Raw genomic sequence first — 18,389 nt, 5'->3', positions numbered from 1 at the left:
GCATCGAGCATCAATCGTTTCTTCGTATATCCTATAAACGATTGATGCTCGATGCAAGTCGGAGTCTTTTAATGTCATATCATTAAACAATTTTAACATTTGAATGGTGTATGCACTGATTTATTGCAAATATTGTTAATACATTACAAAAATTCTTTGTTTAGTGCATTTATGACTTAATTTTGTTATAAGGTTATTGTTTCAAATAAATTAATAGACGTTATAGGTTATTTTATTGTTAGTTAAGTATATTTATATTATTTTTATGATCATCTGTTCAGTATTTGGAGTTTTTATAGTTCGCTTTAGTATTTGTCGGCCTGTTCATTACTTAAATAAAAGACAGTAAAAATTATTCAATTGTCTAATATCCAGTTCAACATTAATGACCAACAACTTTAAATCATATTGGTATCCGTCTATAAGTCATTGCGCATTTGCATAATTAAAACTGATTTTGTTATTCTTCATTTGAAAAAAATATTCTATATACTTGATAATTGGAAATCCCAATTTGATTAATTTGAATAGGTGTATCATGGATACAGGTCAGAAAAAACTAATCCCTCATTTAATTTTTCAAATCTATCCTACTTTCATACATGATGTTGTTACAGTTAAATCAGCTTTATAATTTCGAAAAGGGAAAAAATAGATAGCAAAGTGACATTCAAACTCATCAGACAAAAATAAAAAAAGACCAAAAGACAAACAACGATACACAAAACACAAACTATAAACTGAACATTGAGGATCACGAACCCTAATAAAACCCGGGTTGATCTCTATTGTTCCCGACAACTGCACCAAAAGAAGTCCCTCTTTCTATTATTGTAATAAAATATAATTCAACACATATATGTATCAAGTATCACCCACAATTTTCTTTCTTACATATATACCTTTAATTGCAATGGGAACGCTACTACTCGTTACGGAAATTCGACTTGATTTTATAATTTTTAAACTACTGGTGCAAAATGAACATGATGTCTGTATACGTGTACAAATATTTGGGATTCATTATTTCAACAAAGCGTGACAATAAAAAAACGAACATTGATATCATAACTAACAGTAACTCACACAAACATTCTTTGTACTTAAGATTAAATGGTTCTTCTTTTTCTTTTTGTTTAGAATTTTATTTGCCAAATAAATACATCAAATATCAAAAAGTAAAATCTCAAAAATACTGAAATCCGAGGAAATTCCAAACGGATACTAGTAGTTCCTAATCAAATTGCAAGGGATGATTTCAAGTTCACCACTACAAACTTTTGTTTGATTAGCTTTTATCCGTTATCAGGGAACATTGCTACATAGAAATTGGCAGTTCAACATTGGGAGGGCTTAAATCATGTCTTTCACCGTACAGTTACGTTCGCAACCGGCCCTCATTATGAATTTATAGATGTAAGTCAAAATATAAGGCATCCTTAACTGTGTCTGCAGTACCTTTGAAATACGATGAGAACAATGCATCCAACATAGTCACTAAAGATTTAATGACAGTACATCATCAATATAGCGAAAATAAAATTAAAGGTTAATACTGGATTCTTTTCATTTTTTTCAAGAAGCAACTGTATTGTAAGTCAGCAACTTATGAATTGTAGAACAAGTCGACAACTGAGCACCGTTGGTTCCCATAGAAATGACAATTGTTTGTTAAAAAAACACGTCTTTTAAATATTACAATATTTTGACAATTAATAAATTCAAACCTCTTTATAAGGTCAGTTTCAGAGGAATATGTTTTATTGAATCAAAGTAATTTTTTTTTACAAAGTACCATTCATCTTTCCCTACGTCGGCCATTTTTTCTATGAAACAAAGCAGAACCAACTATATCAATATTTCCTCTAGTTTTGATTAGGGAACATATATCCCTTGGTGTATGGTAAAGGATAGTCAAATTTATTCACATTTATTGAAAGGGTTTCGATTATATGTTCTCTAACAGATTTAGATTTTGTTTATATTCACATCTGATTCACGCGGTCTCTAGAATGGGTAGTTTCAGAAAAGCTTTGAAGCCCGGATTTGATTACTGATAAAATAGATGTTAATTTTGGCGAATATTTTATTTGGTGTTGAGCACTTGAGAGCCCAATTTGCGACGAATCACTTACAAGAACTATTATCATTGATTATTCCTATTAATTTAAAAATTATTAAAGTTTGTTATATTCGTTTTGTTTTTTGTCTTCTTCGAAATAAATCCAATACGCTGATGTCGTGAAAATAGATTGCGTGCAAAAGTATGTTTGGATGTAAGTATTCAAAATCCTATTTGGTAATAGACTCTCAGCCTGAACTGATTTTTTTAACAACGTAAAAGTCCACAAGGTAAAGGTGCACAAGGTAAAAGTCCACAAGGTATAAGAATGACACTCTACGTTACTCGGTCTTGCAAAATTAGTTTGTCTCTAAGCCGACCTGTTTTTTGTCTTACTCTCAACGACCGTGTATGAGTAAGTGAAGAACCAAAAAAATAAACCACGCATTCAGATCGAACCTCTGACATTCCAGACTCAAGATTACCATCTTGCAACGAGTCTTCAGAGAGGATTGGGTACATGCTATAATAAATGTGCATCCTTGCTGAATTTATAATTTCGATCTATTGATAAATATGACTGTCGTCTCAAAATGAAACAATACAAATTAACGAGGTATATGTTTATTCCTGAAATATTTCGTAGAGTTTTTCTTGCTAATAAAATAGCGTTTCACTTTACTCCTTTTAAGTTTAGACAATAAAGGCTTTCTGGCCATAAATCATGTACAGTTTATTTTACTGGCCATTTCATCTTGTGGCTGAAGTGAAAGGTCTATTCCATATTCTCCTAGTAGACTGTCCATGTCACGCTGGCTATCGTAATAAAATGTTTCTAAAATGCTTCTCGTTTCGTTCATCATTGGCGACCTGTAATTTGTTTTATACTCCAACTCTCTACATGCCATTTTCTCCAGAACATACGGTCCTACTTCGTCTGTAATAAAAATGCATTCAATTAATTTATAAGTTTTCTATAACAGAAAATGTACAATGTTGCGCATGTCACAAGTCAGGAGCCCCTGGCCTTTGTTAATTTTGTATGTTTTTTTTTCAATTTAAGTTCTTTTTATATGTTTAGGAGTTTATTATGACGTCCTTATTTCCTGAACTATTATTTTTTTTTAGGTTTCAGCTGACGTCGGACTCTGGTGCGGTACTTTCTCGTTACACATTCCCAATTTCCATTCTGTATTTTATTATTGTATTACAATATAGAACATCATATATGACGTTACAAAGAGATTGCAGTAAAATATGTACCTATAACGAAAACGTAGATTCAAATAAGTGACATCGGTAGCGAAAAATGTAAAAACAGTTTTTCAAGCATTACTTTGCAATAAAAGGGTAAGTACATGAATATTGGTTGTATATCTATCGTAGAATATATGTCGAACTCGCATGCAATCTGGAACAATTAAAAAATCTGTTCGCAGGACAATATGCATGTGCTTGTGTACTGGTTATTAGAATATATACAGATATTTAAGTCTCTATAACAGGCATTAAAAAACGAAGTTTAACAGTTCGTGTACTTTTAGACATTTTTTTTTTTCAATATACAAAATTTGCTTCAATAAAATATTACATACACGTTGCCTCACAATAAGGGATGCATGTTTGGTTCTTGTGGAATGTCCATTATTTGACTATGTTAAATAAAGGCAACAGTAGTATACCGCTGCTCGAAATTCATAAATCGATTGAGAAAAAAACAAATCCTGGTTACAAACTAAAACTAAGGGAAACGTATCAAATATAAGAGGAGAACTACGACACAACAGAAACACAACATTAAAATGTAACACACACAGAACCGAACTATAATATAACAATGGCAATTTTCATGACTTGGTACAGGACATTTTAAGAAAAAAAAATGGTGGGTTGAACCTAGTTTTGTGGCATGCCAAACCTCCCGTTTTTCTGGTAATGTTACATATAACATTAAAATGACAAAACTACATGACAGGACTACAATACAAATAAATGGGAGAAAATATAGGAAAGAGAAACACACGAATAATAGCTAACAATTGGTACCAGGTTTAAAATTTAATACGCCAGACGCGCGTTTCGTCCACACAGAACTAACCAGTGACGCTCAGATGAAAAACGTTCGAAAGCCAATACATGTAAAAAGTTGAAGAGCACTGAGGTCCAAAAGTTCCAAAAAGTTCCAAAAAAATCGGAAATTTTTATGATAAACTAAAACATATTTATTAATTAACAAAAGATTATTATCATGGTATGGATTACTTAATCTAATCTCAAAATGTAATTACTAAATTATTTTGTATTCATTAGACATATTATTATCCTTCATTTCTTAAAGTGGATTCATCATTCCATACAATTATTTGCAATGCTAAATTTTTGCTAAAACTAAACAAAAAAAAAAACCGGAAATTTATTCAATTTAATTGCCTTTTGAACATTTTTTCCCTTCATTTTCACGATCACATTCCAATGCTTCGGACGCCTTACACACTTCTCATATTATCTTCAGGTTTCTCCGTCTTACGATTCAAATTCTTATTATCCAAATTAACGTACGGGGAAAGAAACTCATGTGCTTTAATGGCGGTCGCCGGGAGAAACTAAAGAGTTACGCAAGGGAGATAACTAGAGGTATTATCGTATTTATATTTAAAAAAAAATTCGACAAACGTACGGGGAAGTAGAGAGAAATTGTAATTAGTTTAGGAGGCAGGTAAGTGGATATATTGAATTGAACTATTCATTTTAAGGAAGACAATATTGTACATATAATGCCCCTTTATTTGTTATAGTGGAATCATCATTCTATAAATTAGAACATTCGCATTGCTTAATTTTCTCCCAAAAGAAACACAAAAATACAAGGATAGTATAAGACAAAACATTTTTTTAAGGAAGAGATTATTGTACATACCTAGATTTAAGAACTTGAACATCTTCTTCAGAGTTCCCGCTATATTATGACGGTAGTCTTCATTGCGTATAACCATAACCTGGTTTTTGTCAAAGACCTTCAACCAATCTCGCAGAAAAGTACTGTAAAAACCCGAAGATATTGGTGCCTGAAACGTTAAAACGGTATAGTAATCCGTATGGAAATAAAAATTTAACTAAGCAAGTTATCAAGAGTACTTTATTTTACTCATCTTAGTTCAACTTGATTAATGGTAATTAAAATTTTTGTGAATACATATATATTTAGTGTGGTTTTTTTCCAGAAATAAATCTGTAAAAAATGTTCACTTAGAAAATGACTGAAAGTATAGATATATAAATGAGGATATACACTTGCAAGACACATAATCACTTTATGTTTCTGTCCTCAGTCAGGAGTAACATAACTATTTCTTTATGAAGTGGTTGTCGTTGAACTATTATCAATTATACACACTGCATGAAAATAAAATAGTTATGTTTCCATGGTAGGAAGAACATGTCTTTTGCTATCTTACTCATAATCAAACGTACCCGTAATCTTTTATATAGAACTGTATCATATAAACATGCCCGAAGACTTTTGCTATTGGTACAATTAGCAAAAGTAGAAACAGCTTGTTGAACATCTTCATGGAATTCCTTGGCACTAGGATGGATATTAATCCCCAAATTCTTATGTAGGTAATGACTGTAGAGTCTAAAATGAAATAATTTAATTATTGATGTAACGCGTCATCCGATTGGCTGACAGAGTGTTTTGTCTAACAGCTCATAGACATAATTGTGTCATGTGACCATGACGTCATCAACGTTTATTTCACGATTTACTCCAGTTTAAAATGGAATGTGGAGCACACTACACAATATCACGCTACGTTGCTGCTTATTCATTGTGCACAAAATTTTGTATGTTATTTCTTTGTAGACAGAAACAAATATTACAGTCATTCCTTAATTATATGTATCTTTTATTATATATTAATATAATAATAAGGAGATAACTGTCAAGTAAAAGTTCATATAAAGTGAGTGTAAGCAGTTATAAGCAACCGTACAGCCTTTAATAACTACAAGACATAGACCGCATAGTTGGCTATAAAAGGCATGAAACAATTCAATTGTGAAAACTAACTGTCTTATTTATAACAAAAGAAATTACGAAAATTAAACTAAATATGGCAGACAAGAACCAACGATAACAACTGAACTACAGGCTGTTGACTTGGGACAAGCACGTGCACACAAACATATATTTACTTATAAATAAATGATTTTTGAATCTTAAAATCTACGTGTCCATAACGCAAACGATTAGTTTACTACTACCTTAACGTGTCCAGAAATATATAGATTCGAGGTTAGCTGTATTGGATCTGAGAATTGAAGAGCCGATCGAGAATCTATACCAGGGCCAATACAGAAACAGCCAATTCATAAACCTTTTTTTAAATGATTTTAGGAAAATAACAAAGCGGAAGTGAACGTCCCGTATTAGCCAATGGGCCAATACGGCTTTTTCCATATTGGCCCATTTATTTTTTCTTTTTCAAAACTTTAAGACGTTACAAAACATTGCATATCATTTAACCTGTTGATATTATTTTGATTTGAAAAAATATATTACAAATATTTATGCATAAAGATACCACCCAAGTTAAGTTATGCGTTGAAAACGGAGTGAACGGCCTTGTATTAGCCCATGGGCTAATACGGCTTTTGCCTGTATTGGCCCTGTTCGAAAAGCAATATTAACTATTGACTTATATCGCGATACAGTGGAACGTTTTCCGTTTTTCACATGCTGATTTATACGTATTAGGCCTGATTTGTTCATATAATTTAATAATATTAAACATTTTTGTAAAATGAATCAAAAAATATTAATACAGATTCATGAGTGGAAACAATATCAGATTTATATCAGGAAGCATAATTCCGCACGTGCATTAGCGTTCGACTGTAACCTCAATTGACTAGGATTGTCAGTTTTCCTACCAAAGTTCGCTGGTTCTCTTAAGCTCCCTCCACCAATAAAAATTGACCGCCACGAAATATTACAATAATTCGTTCTCATAGACTTACCTTTCAGCTGGGTCTCGTATAACGAGAATTAGTCTGATATTTGGATTTAAATGGTATATCAGATTCGGTGTTATATAAACTGGTTCTTCTGATGTAGGATTATTCTGCGGTATCAACGTCCAATCAAAAGGGTACCAGATGTCCATTGGATCGCCATGACCTTAATGAAAACAGGAAAAATGAATTAACTGAATACGCGTTCTTTATTTTTTTAGTTTCTTTTGTATTGCTGAAGATTGTATTACTCTGTCCTTACTTTTCAATGTTGTGTTTTGTGTGCTGTTGTATGTCAATTGGTCGTTTTTATTTTTCCATGGTGTTCTCTTGACTTATAAATTTGAGTATCTTTTCGGTATATTTCGCCTCTATTTAACGTATACTTAATATTGAAACTACTCTCATTCGTGGCCACACAGAACATTATAGTTTTCTCTACTGTTTTGACATTAAATATTATGTTTTGTTGATGGTTTAAAATTTTAAAACGTTTTTTGGAATGACTTTTATTTAAAACAAGAGGCTCTCAAGAGCCTGAATCGCTCACCTCTTTCTTTTTTCTTTTGGTTTTTTTTTGGGGGGGGGGATTTTATAGAGATTATTTTTGCTTTTCAATCAATATAAACCAATGAGTGGCTTAAAAATGCCAGTTAAATGTTCATTGCATCTGTATTATTTTCTTCAAAAGCAAATAAATGTATTTTACTCATATGTTCACACAAATAAATGTATTTTACTCATATGTTCACACAAATAAATGTATTTTACTCATATGTTCACACAAATAAATGTATTTTACTCATATGTTCACACAAATAAATGTATTTTACTCATATGTTCACACAAATAAATGTATTTTACTCATATGTTCACACAAATAAATGTATTTTACTCATATGTTCCATTTAAGCCATAGTGTAAATGTTTATTGACGTACAAGAAAATAAGATACAAAATATATCCAAGATTCATTTGAGAAAATTTCTCAAGTTAAAAAAAACATACAAAACTTGTGTAAAATTGCCATTAAAGGGCAATAACTCCTCAAGGGGGCTTTGTAACTTTTTTTATCTAAGCGTCACTTAGGTGTCTTATGTAAACGAAACGAGCGTCTTGTGTATCCAATTATAAGCCCTATCCCTTGATAACTATTGATAGAAGATAAGAAATTATTCCCAATGTACATGAATTTATTTTCGCAACATGACAATGTTTTGTTTTTAATAATCAATATTTGAAATAGTATTATAATTATTATTTTACCTGTCACAAAGTGTGAATAGTACATATCTATGTCATTACTATATGTAAGTCGTTGTGGTAACACATCAAATAGGTCGGTAAAATTCTTCAGTGTTGAAACTTGACCATCTGAATCTGAAAAAAAAAACTTATTTGTTATGCAATTTTTGCACTCGTGAAAATTCGTTTTTGCAATATTATACTTGTAATTATACATAATCTCTTTTATAGAAAGAGCCCACTTTATATTTCAAATTCATACATATTAATAAGACACCTGAGAAATCTCGGGAAATCGAGTCGGAGTTTCGTCTTTATTTTACAAATTTACAAATTTACACGGCAAACTGTTAAATGCTATTGTGGAAAGTAAATGTGTAAATAAACTGGTTTCGTCAAGATATTCTTTTCATTTTCCGTTCGTCCTGAACTTAAGTTTGCTAGCCATAAGTTTTACAATTTTGTTTTTCGTTTTAATAACATTGTGGTGCGTTGTCGTTTGAACAGTTTTAAATCGTTGCTTTCCTGATCGTGTGATTTTATAGAAAACGATAATCGAAATCCGTATTGGATGACGGGGAATATTCAGAAACCATCTTCATTTCCAGACTTTTAGAAAGTAATTAACGACACACATAAGGCATCACCATACTTGTGTATGATATATTTAAATATAAATCAATTGTTTGTTCATTTTGCGGTAACATCTCTTACGGATACTTACCTTTCTGAAATGAAATTATTCCTGGATATTCCGAAACTAAAGCGCAAACAAAAATTAAATTCGCAACTCAAATGTTCTATTATAGTCAGTAGTGCTGATATAGATAGACCTCATCAATCAATTAACGCGTTTCCCTTTTTGAATATGCATTAAATATTTACATCTACTATATAACAAGTAACCATATAACATAAGGAGGAGACCTGGTATATGATTGCCAATGAGACAACTATCAAAGTTCAAATACAGTGTATTTAAACAACGGCCTTTTATGGAATTTCGTTGCAATAAGAACTTCACCATACCGTTTCCATGACAACTTACGTTCAACATAACGTTTCCATGACATCTTACGTTCAACATAACGTTTCCATGACAACTTACGTTCACCATACCGTTTCCATGACCAGAACCAGGTTTCTTTCTTCATCAATCCTTTATTTTGTATAATCTGGTGATGTATCATCAACCGGCGGAATAAATCTGTCGTTCCTGATTTACATACACCAAAAATGTGGAAGTATGGGAGACAACGAAGGTGTCCATCTTCTATCCAACACGGGTTCTTATAATTCTCCAGAAGTCTTGGTCTTTTCTATAACATATATATAGCGATGCACGTGAGGATGCTAGCTATTCTTTTTCCAAAAATAACTAGGCTTTAATTTCATAGCATGTAAATAAAGAAACTAAAAAACCAACAGAAAAAAAAAATATTCCGTGTGCTTGTTTTTGCAATAAAACCCATTGAAATTTTGGCAGGGTCTTTTTCTCTCTAGACTTCATTTATTACTATCATCTTTTTTTTCTTCAAAAACAATGAAAAAAAACAAGGATTTTCAAATACACAAAAATGTATTGCTTTTTAAACTTGATGTAAAAAATCATGAAAAAAAAGAAATGGTTGGCGGTCAAAATTTTTAATGGCACTGCATGGATAAAACTAGAGTATTCTGAATATGTGGCAAACATTGAAAAACAAGAAGTGCATTATAAATCCTTAGTTTTGAAAAAAAAATAACAAAAAATACACTGACCTCCGTAATTTTGTTAGTGTCAATATTTTGGCTGGGGCACATTTTCTTAACAAACAAACTGGTACATGTAGTTTAATGTACTTAACCTGATGCCTTCTTCAAAATGGATATGTATACTGATAAGTGTAATGCGAGAGGCCACATATGTTTGAAGTCCTAAACTTTATACAAACGTTTGTATCACGTGCTATGCAGATTCCCCGTGTTTGAAGTGAATACACATGTTCTAAATACTATGTCTCTACAAGAGACCAAATGACACAGGAATTAACAACTATATATGTCACTGTATGGCATTTAACAATGAGCAAAGGCCCATACCGCATGAACTATAAAAGGCTCCGAAATGACAATGTAAAACAATTATTACGAGAAAACTAACGGCATAATTTATGTACAAAAAAAATGAACAAAACACAGATATGTAACACACCAACAAACGACAACCACTGAATTACAGACTCCTGACTAAGACCCCGTTTACACTGGCAACGAAATTGAATCGATCTTTATTTGAATCGATTTTAAAAAGACTAGTTCGCGTTAACATTGCACAAGCAAGATCGATCGAGATCGATCTTATTTAATCCAGTGCGTTTACACTACAACATAAAAAGAACCGGTCTGACCTTTATTTTCCTATCTTGATATAACAAACACCTGCAAAAAGATCGATCGCGACAGATCTAAGCGTTTACACCTAAAAAAAAAAGATCGATTCAAATAAGATCGATCTTTTTAAAAACACCTCTAGAGGTAGACTTTTTAAGTCCGATTGAAGATCGATCTTACCCGTTAACACTGGGCCAAAGATCGATCTTTTTTAAGATCGATCTTAGTAAAGATCGATCTTTTTTGTCAGTGTAAACGGGACACATAACAGAATGTGGCGGGGTTACAAAGGTGAGCGCTTTCAAGGACTTGTATTTTTTTATTAATTCAACTGTCTTGCAAACGATTGTAAATGTGCTTTTTTTATTTCAGAAAATGAATATAACACTATAAATCTTAACATCGGAAATTATCTTCTTTAGGACCTGGAACGATCAAAGCAAAAATTTGAAAACAAAGATGTATAGCACTAAAAACACACGAAGAGCTCCATGCATATGACAAACACATAGTTATTTAGTTTATGTTATCTTTGAAAATCAAGCAATTATAATGATAATTATAAACTTTTTATATATGTTCGTACTCATTATTTGATTAAGATAAAAATAAAAAAAAGCTATCATTATTGTATAATTGCAAGTGTCCTTTAAGTGCACAGAACTTGACACTCTTTTACACGAAAAGTGCACAGAACGTTGCACTCTTTTACACGATGTCCGTATTTTAACATAACGTGGCTGCGTATTTATACATCCTACACGGCTCACTTTGACAGGCTCACTTTGACAGGCTCACTTTGGCAGGCTCACTTTGACAAAGGTTTACTGCCAATCGGAAGAAGATCAAAAGTGACCATATTTTTATTTTTCAGTCACCCATAAACATAGGTACTTATTCGTTGGACAACATTGAAAATAAGATGAAAAAAGGTAGATATGTATGTTGAAAAATGGCATCAAGAAATATGGTATGTTTAGTTTATGAGAGCTGTATTGGGGTTACATAACATATACTTATTGGCACAATCTACAGAAAAGTGGCTAAATAAAGTCACGCCAAAAGATAATTTACAGAGAAAATTATGCAAGTAAATAAGGAAAAGCGACAAATGTAGGTGCTAAAATATAAAGTAAAGACAAGAACGAACCGAAACATAAAAGATTACAAAATGAAAAACCCAAACTAAACCCTATAATGTTTTATGTCCATCCAAGTCAAATTTGTAAAAGTAAACTATTATAGGTCAAAGTACGGTCTTCAACACGGAACCTTGTTACCCACACCGAACAGCAAGCTATAAAGGGCCCCAAAATATGACAAACGTAAAACCATTCAAACGGGAAAACCAACGGTCTAATCTATATAAAAAACGAGAATGTTTGGAAAATATAAGTTGGAAGAAAACAAATATAACTACATATATTGCCCACTCCTAAATCAAATTCGAGTCATGATTTCAAAAAAATCACTTACCATGCAAAGAATGTCCTCGACTGGTCCCTGTATTTTATTCTGATTCTTCTGGGGTACCATTTCTAACGTTTCAGTACAATAAAAAGGATAGGAAATATTAGGTAAAGAATAGTACACGAACTTATATTCTGTATTCCGAAAATCCTTCACATTAATAAATGAACTGCCAAACACTTGAAATGAACGCACATGCTTGTCACGTGACTGCTTATGGACAACTGGAGTCTTAACAAGGATATTATTTTCGTACTTTTTGCTCATATATATCCAAGCAAACAAGGGCATGTATCCACAAAACATAACAACAGAGGCTAGACATCCTAACTTTAATCTGCAACTAGAAGTAAAATAATTTTTTTAGTCACTATAAACCAAAGTACCAATACTAAAATTTGAATTTTTTTAAATTCCTAAAACAAAATATGACCTGGAATCACCGACTGATTTTGGTGGACTTGTGTTGCTCAGTCTTTAGTTACTTTGTTGTGTTTTATATTATATTATTTGTCTTGTGATCTTTTTTCGTTTTTTTGCCATGACATTATCGACTAATGATTTTCGATACCTCTCTTGTATGTTTCGTAATCACTCTTTGATTTATATATTGTGCAGTGGTGGATCCATAAATGTTTATAAGGGGGGCACACTGTATGCCTAAGAGGGGGCCCGCTACAGTCATGCTTCAGTGATTCCTTATATAATCAACCATTTTTCCCCACAAACAGGGGGGGGGGGGGGGGGGGGAGCGGCTCAAAAACTCTCTAAATACGCCTGTTGTGTTTTGTATACTGTTACTAGTCTTTGTCGTTTTGTTTATATTTTTGATATAGCCTTGTCATGAGGTTTGGTATTCCTTTAGTATCATTCACCTATCTTTTTTAACACACAAACTGATCCTTTATTGCCGCGTAAAAACATGGTATACACCATACCATCGAATATCCCTGTTAAATATACCACGTAAGGTGGTACCTAACACTACAGGGAGATAACTCTGTAAAATTAGCTAAAGGTTTAAATCACGTTCTATTGTTAAGGAAATATTTTAAGCTTCTCAATGATCAAAATTAGTGTTTGTCAACAGCTATATATCCAATGAAATTTACCCGTGAAAGTGGTTGGTTTAAGTTTTTTGAAATTTTTATTTTTAGGGTCAAAGTAAATACTTTGTCAAAGTTTTATGAAAATTAAACGAGCCAAATTAATTTTAGTGAAAGTGTTGGGTACCACCTTAGGGTCAAAGTAAATATTTTGTCAAAATTTTATGAAAATTAAACGAGCCAAAATAATTTTAGTCGAAGTGTTTGGTACCACCTTAATATCCAGGAAGAATATCCAGTAACATTTACTATAATATTGAATAACCTTAATATAATTATATGAATTATTATCGCGTTTAGTTATTTTATGTTGTGATGTTTAAAAAAAGAATAATGTTTCGAAAAGGAAAGCTTTACCTTTCTTTGATATTATATGAACATTTGTGATGCAAGGTCCATAAAAAACGTTATGTAAGAGAGTATTCCAATATCTAACTAAAAAACTACTTTTGATCGAACATTTAGACCGTACGTATTTTTGAAAAATCCGAATCTACTCCTTGTCAACAGTTTTAATGAACAAGATCGAGTTGGAATTAATGACATTAAATTTTTGGTAAGTTATAATTATTGTGGTATTTTTATTGGTTTAAAACGATTGCAATATTTGAGAAAGAGGACGCAATGGTGCATATTAAACTCATCCAATTTAATATAGATTGTAAAATAGCTAAAGATTCAGAAAAAGTGTATTATAAAAAACAAACTCTACCAGATACTGTAGATATATTACATTTAAAACGCAACATTTTGAGGTTTCCTTTTAACATGCACGCAGAAAAAAAAATGCAGTAAGGTTATATTATTGTACTCTTTGTAACTCGTATCCATGGTAATACTGACATTACAATGGTAATAATTACCTAGTTAATATGAACTGGTATCCTTTCCTTCATCTGCTTGGCTTTGGAAACAAGGATGACTTTAATACCTTTATGTTGTAAGGGAAATAACCAACATACGAGTTTCAATAATACGTAAGTGACGGACGGATATTCATTCCGTTTTAGTTTTGAAACATTGGTATATGAATTTGATAGAACATCTAGTGATAAATTAAGATCACACAAAACTCATGTAAAACCTATGTTGTAATGCATCAACTTCTGAATAAGATTATTAATATGCTCTACTAACTATGACTGATGTACCAATAATGATAACCATTCAGCTACCTCGCACGGTTTTTAATGAGGGTTTTTTTGGTGCTTTTTTGGGTTAATTTATTTTGTTATATTAAAAAAAATCGGAATAATGATTCGTAAAGGTGAGTTTCGACTCTCTTTGATATTGTATAATATTATCATTTGCAATGCAAGGTCCGTCAAAAGCTATCTTAATGTAAGAGAGTGACCACAAGTCATGGTAAATTCTAGCGCATTTTGTTAAATATGGCGTACTTACGTTATCATATCCAAATTAATTTCTGAACAATTTTACTTTGCAAGAAGCTAAAATATAAAGATATACTAATAACATAAGATTTGTAAAAAAAAACACATAGAAATGAAACGGCAAACGTGTCAAAGAGACAATAACCTAAACAGCATGCAAAAAACAACTCGTGACCACCAAAAAGCCTTTAGCTGATCCGTAATAAACGAATAATGTATTATTCTAGTTCAGCGAAATGGACACCATACTAAACTCCGAAACATATAAATGAACATGATCATAAAAAAACACTAAACACAAACAAAGGCCATGCAGATGTTCGATCACCGCAATAATAGTACATCTTTGAACATTACACAAATTAGAAATGCTAAAAATAATAGATGAAAATCGCACGGTGTATGATTTTTTGTTGATTTACTGTATCGCAAAGGCGATAGACGTTGTTTGTATGCTGGAGTATTAACAACCATTCGGCAATCCTCGGTGGAATCCGCTACCCTCCTAGATGAGGGTACGGAATTGGCCGAGTTGTGACGAATGCATTAATAATATGACACACACAACATTTTAGTAGGGTGCCCAGTATCGAAAAAGGCGTCTAGTTAACGAGTTTAAGTTAACGGATAACATACGGCTATATTTATATGCAAACTATTGGAAAATCATTACATTTTCCAATCATGAATGTCGTCGTAAGCTACTGTGGTCACGTTTTTCAAAATTTTGTGGTTTCTAAGGAATCCCAAAGAAACCTCAGGTCATCCTCAACACGAAAAATAAAATCATTGCTCTCTGGGCTATTTGTTCAAATAAAACTTAGCATCTAGCTTAAAAAATTAAATATATCATATAACGAAAGCTGAAAAGATATATATAATTTAAATATAAGTATTTCATGATTTTAGTGAGACTATTTTTTTTTAGCTGAAATTACCACATTTTGAACGAAAGAAAATTTATTGCGTGTTACATTCACGGGATTTTCACTCAATTACAGCAATAAGACATGGTTCATATGTGTGCCAAATATCTTTCTTGTAATATTGAAAATAGCAATTTAAACCACAAGTTTAGTGGTGTTAACCGTTTTGTAGCTTACACTGTCAGGTCATTAACTAGGACAATTGTCACTAACTTCATTTCTCTTTTTTGCTTGTTGTATGGTCGATTTGTATGTTTTGAATAGTCAAGTAAGTTTGAAGATCGTTGTTTTGTTTTAGGAAATATTTGTTTTGTTGGTTTTGTTTTAATTGTAATATACAAATCAAGTCCGTCGGTCACGTTTCAGATCCGAACTATGGCACACATTCACAGTCCTGTTAAACTATGCCCATCAAGCCCTAAACGAAGTATGAATGACGTACAATGGGATATGTGTGTTATATGTCAGGGTTATTCTACTGATTTGTTTATTAATATGCGAGGAATTAGCACAAATAAAACTTTATCGAGGCTATGGGAGCATGGAAAGATCATAAATATTTTAGTATTGCATGATGCTTCAGTACCACCATTCTTGCTATAAATCTTACACTAGCAGACACAACTGCAGTTATTTTTTTAAAGCTGACGCAAGTTTTTCTTGTTCGTCTGTAAAGGTGTTTCAGGTCATATATAGAAGGTCGCCAAATTCCTGACTCGATAAGAATAAAGTTTCTTTGAGTCAGTGAGAACGAATCGATTGTTCAGCATCATGGTAGATCAACAGTTTCTATGATACACGAGGAAGTCATTTTTCTAGGTAGCACTTCCAAGGACCCTAAATCAGATTTTAAGAATTGTTTCGTTCGCCCAATGAAGTAGATACTTGCATGATTTTACATGTTATTCATATAGACAAAGATTTCGGTGTAAAAGGAATCAAGGGTAGGATTATAATAAAGTCACAAGATACAGATGTTCTGATCTTAAGCGTTCATTACTTCCCCTCCATGCAGCATACGCATTACCTATGGTTTCAAACAGGCACTATAACTTGCACACAATATTTGCGCCGCTATATACCTGTCCACGAAAATATGTAAAAGTCTCGGGTTTGCCATCTGTAACATTTAACCAGCCGCACATACTGTAACATGATGCGATACAACGTCATCCCTGTTTAGGATCAGTAAGCGCACTGTTTTTAGTCTTGAAGGTCAACAAAGATGATTTCAACGATTTGTCAAACTTTTCTAATTGTGACATCGATGAATCTATATACGCAGCTCGAGATCTTGTTGTTAGGTTGAATGATCTCAAGTAAAAACTCAAAATAGATCATATTAGTGACCTAAACAAATTGAGCGTAAAATTGGCTACAATTTAAAATTTCTCCCTTGTCAAACTTTCTCCTTGTGAGTCTACTTTTAAACAAAATGTAATAAGATCTTGACTCCAGACATAAGTTTAATGTCTTCCCATATAGAAAAACTACCCTAACATTCTCCTCTTCCGTTCGAATGTGAAAATAAGAACGACTTGTTCCTGTCTATCTCGAAGGTCAGATTTCATATGAGTTCTGCAAGATTTAGTTTGTACTTTTAAAGGGAAATCTGTGTTTTCAAAGGGTTGCATTTGCTTCGAACTAAATATATCATGTACAGATTTGTGCCAATGTCAGGCAAATGGCATATGTCAAAATGGAAATACTCGTCTGGTTCCAGTTAGAAACATTCACCACGACGAAGATGACAATGCATAAGATTTCATTTTTCTGTTTGTACCTTATTAACATTGTTAGCAATCGAATGAAAATTGAGCAGCCCATAAAAGTTTTAACCAAAAAATAAAACATCCATTTAATTTTGAAATCGTGGGAAATATAGTAGTAATCCATCTAGTGGGGAAAGATATGTAAAAACACAAAACAACAACAAACCCTGCCGTATGGTCTCTGGCATTGACGTGATTGGTGGGCGTAAACTACAGAAGACCATAGAACGTAGTGGGTAATACTAGCTTCGATCATAATTATTGTACATTTGCATTTGTTCTTTTTTTTTCGTATTTTTGCCATGCTGTTGTCAGCTTGTCTTCAATTTATAAGCTTTTAATGTCCCTTTGGTTTCTCACGCCTTTTTTTGTTTGCATTTTTTTTTGTAAAATACATCGGTGCTGTACATAACCCTCTCCCTTATTATATTTGTAGAATACTTGTAAACATTATAGCTAATTGTTGCTCATTTAGTCAACTGTATATGTAGGATGGGTTGCTTTACCTGATTCTAATATAAATTTGATTTCATAACTTTAATCCCCCTTTTTCTCCGTTTGCAGTATGTTTTACTTCTGTAAAGCAAAGCTATACACAGAACATTATATAAATCCAAGTTCGACGTTCATGTTACACAAATGTTAAAGCAAATCATTTATTTATATTCTTTCACACCCAATAACAGAAATTTTATATTCACCTAGAAATTGACGAACACCTCTTTATCAAAAGACGTGAAAAACACATTTTGTTTTCGATAAATTATTAAAGTTAAGTTCTAAAAAACATCTTAAGATCTTACTTGTAATGAATTGAATACAAAAATTTCAAATAAGGAATTGAAATAGGTCAAGGTCACTGTTATTTAACAGCGTTTGGAAAATTTCAAATGTGCACCCTATATGCAAAAAAAGTCAATCTAAAGTCACATTTGGCGATAAAAATATAAAATAAGTTCTAAATGTAGATACAAAAGATATTTTTCTATAAATCATATGTTTTTATTTTGCTCCAAACACATATA

The 18,389-nt window shown here is 32.1% G+C and overlaps 2 protein-coding genes across 3 annotated transcripts in view; one reads left to right on the top strand and one right to left on the bottom strand.

Annotated features, from left to right (window-relative positions):
* The window catches only part of LOC139497170 (uncharacterized), a 545,683-nt gene that overhangs the window by 411,014 nt on the left and 116,280 nt on the right, over window positions 1–18,389 (top strand). The gene's annotated exons all lie outside the window — the stretch shown is intronic.
* On the bottom strand, window positions 2,671–14,724 carry LOC139497140 (carbohydrate sulfotransferase 15-like). 2 transcript variants are annotated; one of them, XM_071285233.1, is made up of 8 exons: window positions 14,677–14,724; window positions 12,169–12,509; window positions 9,432–9,685; window positions 8,345–8,458; window positions 7,085–7,244; window positions 5,534–5,699; window positions 4,980–5,127; window positions 2,671–2,999 (listed from the first exon to the last, which is right to left on the bottom strand). In XM_071285233.1, exons 3-8 carry the CDS (start codon window positions 9,511–9,513, stop codon window positions 2,785–2,787), a joined length of 885 nt encoding a protein of 294 aa, XP_071141334.1. In that variant the 5' UTR covers window positions 9,514–9,685; window positions 12,169–12,509; window positions 14,677–14,724; the 3' UTR covers window positions 2,671–2,784. The 2 variants fall into 2 exon arrangements, with proteins under 2 accessions (XP_071141334.1, XP_071141333.1); XM_071285232.1 differs by lacking the exon at window positions 14,677–14,724 and having other exon boundaries at window positions 9,432–9,642; window positions 12,173–12,570.

This window comes from Mytilus edulis, chromosome 12, assembly GCF_963676685.1.
Source record: "Mytilus edulis chromosome 12, xbMytEdul2.2, whole genome shotgun sequence".
Lineage (NCBI taxonomy): Eukaryota > Metazoa > Mollusca > Bivalvia > Mytilida > Mytilidae > Mytilus > Mytilus edulis.
The sequence above is the reverse complement of the archived record's forward strand: the minus strand, read 5'-3'. Positions and strand labels throughout refer to the sequence as shown.